At 38.2% G+C, this 11,689-nt stretch overlaps 1 protein-coding gene across 1 annotated transcript in view; it reads left to right on the top strand.

The window, feature by feature from the left end:
* LOC308053369 (myosin-IIIa-like) overlaps window positions 1-11,154 on the top strand; it is a gene marked incomplete at both ends in the record, with an annotated part of 55,602 nt that extends 44,448 nt beyond the window's left edge. Inside the window, 4 exons of the mRNA XM_080364219.1 lie at window positions 5,017-5,126; window positions 7,624-7,664; window positions 9,050-9,220; window positions 11,040-11,154. Of these exons, the coding sequence (XP_080220345.1) occupies window positions 5,017-5,126; window positions 7,624-7,664; window positions 9,050-9,220; window positions 11,040-11,154 (437 nt within the window). The remainder of the gene's footprint in view (window positions 1-5,016; window positions 5,127-7,623; window positions 7,665-9,049; window positions 9,221-11,039) is intronic.
* Window positions 11,155-11,689: the final 535 nt, after the last annotated feature.

Below are 11,689 nucleotides of genomic sequence, written 5' to 3' on the forward strand. Positions count from 1 at the left end.
GGGAACTGGTCAGATCCATGCAGAGTATAAGATCTGGGAGGTCACAGAAGTGGAGTACAGCCATTTTCCTTAAACATCCTCTCCTAAATAGCAATAATCCCAGGTCACCAGATGCTCCGAAATGAGAGTTTTAGTGTCAGCTAGAGACTGAAACTGCTTCCCGCAGTGGATCTCACAGGACTTAGGTGCAAGAGATCCAGCACTCCCAGCTCCTGCTGGATGAAGTCAGGAAGTTCTTGGTCTCTTGCAGTTCCTAATTGTAGGTCTGTGCCAGAATAATGCCTCTGTTTTCTCCAGACTGCTAAGTATTTGCACCCATCAACTGTAATTTCCAAACCTGGCTGTGGTAAACATCCCATGAATAAACAATAACTAAAAATTTCTGACCAGAATGTTAGAGAGCAGTGCTTTTCTATGTGCAAATCCCAAACTTGAGTAACTAAATCCTAATACTGTGTACTATTAGGACAGTAAAAAGGTATGCACATAAATGTTGTAAGCAGTAGTAGCTGTTCACTTCTTGTTGTCAAATCCTGGAATTCCAGTTCACTGCTCTCCCTCTTATTTTTCTTCCTGCTTTGTTCTGAGCCTGTCTTTATACTTCCTATCCCCACAAGATGTGGAATGACACTGAATCAAACACGTAACATTTCACTTAAATGACCTGAAGACAGTTTTATCTGTTTTGCCAGGTGGCCTAGTAAATAGAGACCTTTCATCACTTAGATGCTTATCACAGCTGTAACCACACTATTTCTCCAGTCTTCAGTATAAGATCTGTTGTAAGTCATATGTTAATTTACATTAGCATCTGTGGTTGTTGATTCCTCAAGATTATTGTCTTCCAAGCTTATCGTATGTCAGAATGTGTAGACACAGTTCAACCTAAAGGGCTGTTGATACGGTCTCATCTTTATGTAAGCATTTCTTGCTCACACTTGAATGTTTCAAGCACATGCAGCTCTTCGCAGTTTCCGTAGTTTCTGGTGGTATTCAGGATGTATATATATGAAATGAGCTGGTCCTATATTTCATTGTCCCTTTTCTTATTTTTTAAGTGTATTTAGAGCTTTCAGTGAGGACTGAGTGTGAAAGTAGTAATACATTGTAATTGAACGCCATAGAGTCCAAGGTTGTGTGTGCAAGTTATGTAAGAACCTTTGGAGTGGTGTTAGACAAGCTGGCTGAGATACTGATAAGAATAAGGAATTTTCCTTAGTTTTGTTAAACCTTCTTTAATGTTACCTGGCAGCCACACCATGCACACTCCTTTGCTGACCTCTGACTCTGTAATTCATTCACTGTCATGGAGAATTACCTTAACTTTTATTAGACTTTCCGTCATCACTTGACCAAATGTATGTTTTGACAGTCTGCTTCAGGTTTGGGCAGCAGAGAGATGTCACTTCCTGAGTATGGGTTACAGCATTGCTGACATTTGCTAAGGTTCAAAATAAAAGCAAAACATCTTTCTTTTGACTAATTGAGTACTGACTGCATGCACTTGGGCAGTTTGAGGAAAATCTTTGTCCCTTTCAACTTGTTCAACTCATCTTCCTGTTGGTAAAGCCTTTAAAAATGAATGTTTGTGTAGCATCAAATGTTTTTGTTTCCAGTTTCTCCTATGCGTTGCTTCTAAGGCACAGGAATGTGTCACAGCACAGACAGCACCTGTGCAGGTAGATACAACCGTAGGACACAGGCTGGCTGCAGAGCCGGGAGCCTCAGCACAGGCCTTTGGTCCTGCTCCTTAGCTGTGCCACCAGCTAAGTGGGACGTATCCTGTGCACTAGCTGTGGTACCGACCAGCTGGGACGTAACAAGTCTCGGTGTGTCTTGCTTTATGCGTCTCATTTACCCTGCTAGTAGGATTGGGATGATAGTGCCCGCCTGACATTTTAAAAGTGCTTTGGCAGCTGCTGTTATGAATGGTTTTCATATCAATGTTGTGACGTATGTAGTTAAATGTTTATTAGATAGAGAAAGCCTTGGTTTTCCCTTTACATGTGAAGTACATGGCCAGATCTTGCTAGAGATACCTGCAGTCCTAAGGAAAAATGGGCTCTAAGATATTTCACTGTGGAGAGATTGAGCTTGAATAGAAAGCTCTTCTTTGTAATGGACTCTAGAAGCAACATAATTGGCCTATTAATAAGTGAATGGTTTTACTCCTGCTTTCTGCTTCATTGCCTACTGCAGAAAGGTATAGGCCATCTGGAAAACAAGCGCATCAAACTAACCATTTATCGGGCTTGGGTATCTAATTTGCCTTCCACCTTTAATTCCACTAAGTAAACGAGTTCTGGAATTACCAGCAACTAATGAAAAAGCAAATTTTACTTTGCACAGTGAGTTATCCAATACAAGCAACTACCACATCAGCTTTATTTCAGTAGCAATGAACACAAAAATCTAAGTACAGAAGAAAATCACAGGTTCACTTTCTGGTGAAACAAAGAAAGCTAAATCCATCAAACTATTTTTTACTTACTGTGTGATTTGGAGACAACACTGAGAATTGCATTTCCAGCCCTCTGCAATTTTATAAAGGAACGATGGAGGTGCAAGCTTAGAAGTCTGGCTGCCCCAACATGGTATTTCTGTCCCCTCAGTTCTTTTGCATAGCTCATACATATGTACAACACAGAAGCTGAGATGAAAAGCTATTTTTACCGAAACCCTTATCATTGTCGAAATGATGGTTTTTGAATGTAAGAGGAGTCTTCTTTGCAGAGCACGTATGCAAGAAGTATACAAGTAACTTCAGCTGGAAAAAATTGTAATCTAGAATACGATAATGCTTTGTGTGTTTGACAGTGATGAATTAAATAATGTAAAAGCAAATATAGTGATGAATTCTTAGGGAACGATAATTCTTTTTAGGTATGAGAGCATTTTCCTTGGGATTTTCCAAAAGTTCCTAATTTGGTTTCATTTTCTTTTTCCAGATTTTCATGCAGTCAAGATTTTTGGTACGATTTTTGAAAATGTCCTACAGACACAGGGTTAAGTGTTTCTATTCAACTATACTGAATTTTAAGGGGTTTTTTTTTTTAGGCATTGTTTCCATCTTAGGCTCCTGTTGTGTTTAAAAATAAAATAAGGAAGATATGCCTCTGTCACAAATGGAAGCTTGGATAACTCCAGGTGGCCCACTTGAAATTCAACAGCCCACATAAGAGCACAGTCAAGCCTGCTATACCTATTCAAATCAAATAATGTGATTTATATTTAATGCAGGTTACTGAAATGAATTTATTGCATCTAAATGTCATTGTTTAACATGAATTATCTGTACCCTGGCTTAGAAAAACACCATTGTTCTCTTAAGTGCAAAATGTTAAAAGATATTTGTTCATTCATTACATGAGAAGCAGTCTGCATTTCAGATAAGGAACTAAAACAACAAATGTAATCATTATCCAGCTACAATTTAAATTAACATTATTAATCCTGCCTCCTCTGTATATCCGTGACCTTTAGAAGCCTTTATTTATCACACATAACAAAAAACTTGCACAGCTAATTTTGCAGGAGTCAACACTGATGTATTGCTGATCGTTTCTCATTTTAAATGATTGCACCACCTCCTTAATTAAAAAGATACCCGATGTACATGGGAGAGTTTTTATTTTTGTCATGTAAAATGGTTTCTGATGGTCATTAGAGACCAAATACATTCTTCCTTCTGAGACTCAATCACATGTAGTTAGCACATTGGGGTTATGGAGTTCACTTCATGTGAAAGAGGATTAGATCGGCAAAACACACCTCAGCAATTCATTGGGAGCAGACCCTCATGCCACCCTCATACTATATTCATTTATGAGAAAGGAGATGTTTTTTCTCCCATGGACTGTTCTCTGAATACTTCTGTGATGGGACAGGAACAATCTAAAACCTCACCATATTATGCAATATACCTGGACACATGGTTCACTGTGCCTAGACCTTGTGCTGTGTGTTCACTCATTGCCCTACATGTGTCCCTATGACCCATCTCTATTGCAAGTGTTCTGCTGCCCTGCAACACCCACCTGCTGCATCAGAAAGGAATTCACGTAGCCCCCTATTAACTTCTCCTATAGCTGGAGCTGAATGTAAGGTGATCATGCTCACCAGGCTATTCATTTGTGTTTCCTCAACCCCCCAGGGTCAGTTCTGCGGTCTCAGAACCTATCAGCCCATGAACCCTTAGTAGCCCTATGTCTTAGAACAGTGAGAATTGCATATAGATTTTTAACAAGCAAATATCCAACACATTCATGTAGTTCGCTATGTGCCAACCAGTATAACCCCCATGTCACTGTCTAACTCTGAGTTTGGAGACTGCCAGGGGACAGCGGTTCCATTTTGTGTTAAAATCTTGGTTTTGTTTGCATTAGAATGAGACATTTTTTGCACATTTGCAGAAAGTTTTTATAGAAATGGAAGTTGAATACTCTAAACAAAAATACATTGGATGCGATGGATGTGGTCACACCGTATTGCTCAGTGGTACATGATTTGGCTTGAAACAGAACAGCCTCAGCAGGAGACCCTGCAGAAAGTCAACACCTTGATAATGTAGAGGGCTAACCTCTGAATCAGAAGTCTAATGGTAATTCCATCATTCGGCACCTTAGTGATTGACTTGAGTCTGAAAAGATATCACCCCCACCACCCAGGTCCCTGTTAGGAGATGGTAACCTTCCAGTAGCCATTACCTTTCAGAGCCTTTTTTGGAATGTGGAGCATCAACCCTTTTCAGAAGGAGAAACCTGTGCCCAGCATACTGCTGGGCTGACATCCGTTATGCGGCACGTGTCCACGTGGCAGTCAGGCCTCAAACGGTTAAACCCACTCCCCTTTCCAGTCTGGTCATGGAAGTGCCCCGCTTGCTTTCTTGGGTCACTGCAAGCAGTCAAACTGGCTACATGGAACTTTTTTCTCTCTTTTATGAAATTCTCTCCTGTTTTTATTGAAGCCTCCCGTTCTGTGAAGAAGAAAGCTTTGCTATCTTCTGCTTTTTTACAGTTGCAGCCAAAGTAGAAGACTCTCGCCCAAAGCAGAGACCCCCAAGGAGGCCACGGAAGCCTAAGACATTAAATAATCCTGAGGACTCCACCTACTACACTCTAATACATGTGAGTTTAGCAAGCTTTTGTTGGCTAAGACCGTCAGATAATTCCCACCTAAACTGTCTTTCTTATTGCCCGATTTCCTGTATTCATTTCTACCACAACATAAGACCTTTGTCGTCCGGAAAGGAGTCAGTCCACAGACTTCACATTTTGAACTGGATTTGATATTATTAAGGTTCAATTTATATTATTAAGGTTGATTTGCGCCCTGGGTCAGGCCAATTTTTAGTTTTGTACCTAAACATATGCAGATTCTTTATATACATAAGCAGCATTTGGACTCTCCATACTCACATTAAGTGCCCGGTCTCTGTAGTTCCTTGTAAGTCACGAGAGAGAAACAGGTTCATTCGGAGAGCTATTTTGAGTGTCTAAATTAGTGCTTGATCTTGCAGAGAGAGCAAATATTAAAATAGGCTGTATTAGTATGCATACTGTAACTTCCTTTACAAATGTGTCAGATTGTGATTATGAAGGAACTGGCAAATACCAACAGCCTAGGAGACTAATGGATTTGAGTGTCTCTATATATAGCCTGTGGTCCAAGTTCAGATACCGAGGGCTGCTTTCCACTCTTGACGTCAGTGCCCTTAAAAGAAAAAAAAGGTAAGAAAGCAGAGAGAAAACGTAAAAGCAGCTCAGAAAGCAGTTCCAACAGAAAAGCAATTAAACTCATTTGCTCGAGGTGGCTGTATCTTTGTGACCTATTTTAACAGCCGGTGAGAGCCCAGCTAATAAACTAACCGTAGCAATTGCTTCTCCTTTCAACAGAAGGTGTCACCAGGGCCTTCAGGGAGAGCTGTGTCTGGCATACCAAAATAGACAAATACAGCTATGTTTTATTATCGTGGCTTTGAAATAACACTGCTTTGGAACCATGGTATTCTGAAAATAAATGACATTCTTAAAAATAAATTGGCATGTAAGAATAAGATTCGTTTTGTGAAAGCAAGACTGGTGACATAAAGGACTGAAATGAAAGACATGACACTGAATTCTGTATTAGGAAATTTTGAAAGTGAAGTGTAATTCTGAAGTAAATTCGCATTTAGAAAGCTGAGACTATACTGTCAGGAACATAATATTTTCTGAAAGCTTATTTGTTACATGACCAGCTCAATGTCAGAAAACAGCCGTCACATCAGTGCAAACAAAAACTGCAGTAATGCCAGGGAATTTTAAAACAAATTTTTAGCAGCAGTTTTTCAAGGCATTAATCAATATTAACCTCAATTAGTTGTGTTTTTCATGAAGCCGTGAAAAAGAGAAGCCTGTCTTCCTAACACTGGTAAGGGAAGGGTTCAGTATAAATATCTATACACTGAAGCTTAGAAATGAGACCTACTAGTTTGTATATTCTCAGACCTTGGCCAAGCCATTGAGCTCTAACTTGAGGGCAGTCAGCTTTTCTAGCTATCATGAATTTTCTACCTTATTAAAAATCTTTGTGACCTGCAGGTGTTTGCAGATGATTATCAAGCCCAGGAAAAAAAAAATAATTAAAACAATGCATTTTTTGAAAAATTTCCTCTGTCTTCTGCAAAACCAGATTATTTCTCTCACATGTTACAGATATGAATTAGACACCTTGCCTTCTGACTCATCTCCTTACATATCAAATGGGCTCAAGTGGTGCACAGATACAAACAAAGTCTGACAATAGTCCATGGCTCATACAAGGCACTAAAAGTTTATTTTGGGGGTTATTTCTTTAGATCAGCCTATCATTTTAAAATTACGTGTCTTGTGCATTTACCTGCACAAGTGTCAGCCCATCAGGATTTCTGGTTCTCAGGGGCTTTGCAGTGGTACAATTCTCTAATTCTAATAAGTTTTCATCAGTTTGCAAGAAAAACAGAAGATCAAAATTAAGACCATCTGCACTTAAAAATATTGCTTTTGAAGTGTGATGATGCTTTAGATGCTGCATCATAGCATTGTTTTGGCTGCAGGGACAGAGATAAGAAATTATTTGTATTTCCTTTACATCTCTCCCTTCTGCATTTCTGGATGTTTTATATCCTAAAGGTGCTTTTGCCACCTAGTATATTGCTTTTTATATGTCCATTTGGTCTACTAAAACCTGTGACAAGACTGCATTGACATTAATGAGAAGATTATACCTGCTCCCGCTGTATTGCCTGTATTCATGGAAATTCTCATGGCATCGCAGTACCTTTGCCTCAGTGAGATAGTGTTATCCACTTCATTAAAACAACTACAGATATTTGAAAGTTTTAGATCTCCATTTTGTTCTGATCACGGTCACTTCAGCTTTTTTTCACGGTATGGCAACTGAAATTTGGGAGTAACAATGCTAATCTCATTCTTAATCGCAAGGATCCTGAAAAGAGATTTTTCTGAGGCATTTGCTCAGCAAATTAGATTCTCTGTATTTTCTTTTTAACAAAAAATATATAACACTCTCCTACCTAACATATCGATAAATTGTATCTTTGCATAAGCTTTCGTATTTTTTAATTACTTTGTATTTTCTTAGAAATCAATACAAGATGAAAAACGGAGACCAAGAAAAGAAAGGTAATTTTTTTCATTATTTCACTATTAGTAGTCTAGAAATAGTTTTTAGCTGTTCTTGACCAGGAGAATAAAGCATTAAAATAGCCTGGTAATTTGATGATTCACAGGAAGGACACTGTATACAAAGTTAAAATATGCAATTTTCAGTGACAAAAATCCATTATAGAATTCAGTCATTCAGTTTTCCTATAGCATGGCCCTTTACCATGGCAACACAAGCACAATAATAAGTTAAGATAAGGTCCACATCAAAGCTAGTTCTGACACAGAAAATAATTGAAGGTGCTTAAAATTGCAGTGAAAGCAAATGAGCAACCAGTTCTTTTTTATGAGCAAAAATACAAAGCCTGCTAAAATTCTTTCCTAAAAAAACAGATGATTGTTTGGAAATAGATCATTAAATTAACAAAAAAAAAAAAAGGAATTATTAATAACAGTTAAGAATAGCTATTCAAATTTCAACCGAAAGTCTTTTCTTGACAATATACCTAACCTATGTTGATGGATCTCTGCAGAAATGAAGGAAGCAATAGATAAATTCTGCCCTTCTGTATCTTGGATCCTTATGTGTGCTGTAGACCTCATTCACACCTCCTGACATACATCATAGCTTCCTTTTATTTGTGTTTCTATACTTGAGCTTTTGGGCAGCTCCCCAGTGTTTTTTCTTATTTGGCCTCAGTTAGGTTTCAATCATTTTAGATCTAGTTAACCAGTTCCATGGCTGCATCTTCTTTCATGTGCTGACTCGGTATTAGTAGAACATCACAACTGGAATCAGTTAGTTATTTCTGCTTTCTACCAATGTCAGAATTCAATTCTGAACCTTTTTTGTTGTTGTTGCTTTTAGGATATTCTTTTTTCTCTAGCCATTCTAAACGGGATGTTGGGATTGTTTTTTTTCTGTACACACGATACCCTGGATAGCATTCATCTGACAAAATAACAGACATCTACATTATTGACACCGATATCTGAACTAATTGTTTTAGACTCTCTTCTTCTACTCAGAAAAAAAAAAAAAAATGGTAATCTTTAGGAAAATCATTCATCTCCTCTTCAAAGAGATATCTAAAATAGGTCAGGTGAATTATACCATGAAAATTACTCTCCATGAGTATAATGGCAAACCCAAACGATTTCAGTCATATATATCTACTTTATGAACATCTAAAAGTATTTAGCGTTTCTAAATTTTCAATATCTGCATCATACAGGAATCACGCTTCAGAGACTCATTTCTTGTGCTTATATATAAATACATATTTTCTTAGATCCTCAACACGTAGACACAACTAATAATTTAATTTGTTGCCTTATTTTTGAATGTGGAATATAATATTGAAAAGTGAAACTGTTAACTTAGTGTACTTATTTATTGACAGCCTGAGCAAAGTGCTAGATTTAGATATCTACTACCAAGAAATTTCATCTACTGATTCCACCTCAAAGGACAGTGGTTGTACCATAAAAAGGAAGAGACACCCAGCTGAGCGCCGGACTTCCATTTTAAGAGATACTGAGCGCAGGACTTCAGTTTTAAGAGCTACTGAGCGGTAATTCATAAAAAATAATAATAGGGGAAAATGTTGTATATACTTGTTGAGATATTCAAAAGATTCATAAAAAGAAAGATAGACATAAACAAATTAGACATAAATCTATTGTTTTATTCATGGAATCTTGTCAAATTATCTTGTAAAATGTATAGCTGAAAATTCCTCATCTTTATGCAGCAGGGAAAATGCTTGCTATATGACTGGTGTTCAGGCTACCTGCTAGTTTTTGGCTTCCCAAGTGCCAGATGAGATGGGTGGACATCTACTGTAAATCTCTGATCTAAAATCAATTAAACTAAAGCAGAACCTAAAACTTCTATTTCTGCCTCAGTTGGGCTTTAAACCGGGTGGATGTGTGCTCAACTTGCTGCCCACTTTCTGCAGACAGGACACCAGCTTGGCTGCCTCCTTGTGTTGTCCTGTGTCACACGTGTCCATCGCATGTGGTGGACCCCACCAGGGTGGGCAGGAGGAGGAGAGCACTACAGGGTGGGCTTGCTCAGCCTCCTCTCTTCACACACACTTCAGAGAGCGTGAGGTCTGCTGGGCTAAGGAATTCAGCTTCTCGCTCTTGCCAATGCACCCGCACACATGGCACATGCAAATACATATTTATACATCTTTATATGTTTATATCTTCTTGTGTCTTCAGATATGTAAGAAGAACTTGGAAAGTATCTAGGTCAAAGGCTTAAGGGAAACACTAAGCCTGGGATGATTGTTGAGTTTCAAAATGTATCCATACTAACAGAGGAAATGTTGTGGAATATTTTATGCCCCTTACTTTTTTTTTCTTTTTTTTTTTTTTTTGGCATTTTTCAGGTAGGATTTGAAATTGTTTTAGAAAAGGGTTGAGAAGGCACGGAAGTTGATAATAACAGGGAAATACCATATTGTTTACATCCCGTGGAAAATGTTGCATTTCTAGTATTGTTAATTATGCCAAGCGTGTCACCCTGAGCTCTGGTTTAGACGAATGAGAATTTTGCCGCTAAAAGGGATTTCTTACCTTTTACTGTGTGCTGCTTTGATTGCATCCTAATCAGCTATAGTGAAAAAAATCTGTGTAACTTTAACATTTACACTGTTACCTCTGAGGGCAGATGAATGCAATTAAGAAACATTTCTGCACTTCAGTAGCTCTTGAATGGGCTCATCTGGATAAGGACTATACAGCCATTTCAATCTACAGAACTGAATCACTGAATATTTTTTATTTGGCAGTTTAACTTTGGTGCTGGTGTAGGACCAGTGGTGAGGTATGCCTCTAATGTAGAACACTACAATGTTATGTAGTTATTTCAGAGTAATACACTTTTTAAATAACTGAGTTTTAATTTAATTTTGCTTCGTGGTAACACTTGGTGCCAGGTCACCATTCCAGCCTGTCAAAGGTGGCTTCCAAAATAAAAAAAGAAAAAGGACATGTACAGTGAGCTCCACAGGCAGGTTAAAAACAGAGCAAACACAATTATGGTAGCTGAAAATCTGGTTCAGTAACCCTGAGGAAAACACTACTGCACAGCACCCCGATGTTCTCAACATTTTAATGTCCTTCTATTATGTCTCCTTTGTAGAAGAACATGTTGTTCTTCTGTGTTCATCCACTCTTAGTGTACAATGTGTTTGTTCCGAGGTGCCTGCTTTATGCAGCCGGGGAAGAGGCCTAGCAAAGTCAGTTAATTTTTTTTCTGTCTCCTTTTATTTCCCCCCCTACCCCCACCCAAGGGAGGAAGTTAAGCAGTTGATTAAGCGTGTTTGCCAAGGTAAATATTCTTACTTTAATTTCTGAAACACTTCTGTGCTTAATCCCTAGGTCGAGGGTTGCAGAAAGCCCCCTGGAAGAGAGTAAAACCGAAGATAATCCCTATGACTACAGACGGCTGCTGCGCAAGACCTCACAGCGCCGGCGCCTTATCCAGCAGTTCTAGCTGCTGCTGCTGTTCCTGCTGCCATTTGGCTTTTATTAGCATAATCTTTTTTATCATTTTATACCATGTGCTTCCTTTTTTTTTTTTTTTTATTCTCCAATGTTTCAAGTTTACAACGTGTGTGTTCATGTGAGTATACTGTGGTTTACAGCCCAACACCGTTGCAAAGGGACATTGTCAGTCACTTTTCATATCCTTTAAGAAAATGTAGTGTAAAAATCAGATTTCCTTCAGATGCCAGTGCTACATCTTAAAATTATTAGACACTAAGCACCTTAAATCTAGTTTACTTTCTTCAATGCATATTTCTTTCTTTTTTAGCATTTCATCAGCCTCATTCAATTAAAATAGATCATTTAGTTTATAGTTCCCTAGTCAAGCTTTCAAATTCCCATATGCACCTTCAAAAAACCTTAGTTATTGTTCTTAATTAATTGTTTTACAGGAAAGAAGAATTACAAGAATGCCATAGGGGAATTTCTGCTCATTTAGGTTTACAATGCCTAAATTTTGGGATGAACTGTGTGGCAAGTGT

Source organism: Nesoenas mayeri, assembly GCF_963082525.1.
Source record: "Nesoenas mayeri genome assembly, chromosome: 2".
NCBI lineage: Eukaryota > Metazoa > Chordata > Aves > Columbiformes > Columbidae > Nesoenas > Nesoenas mayeri.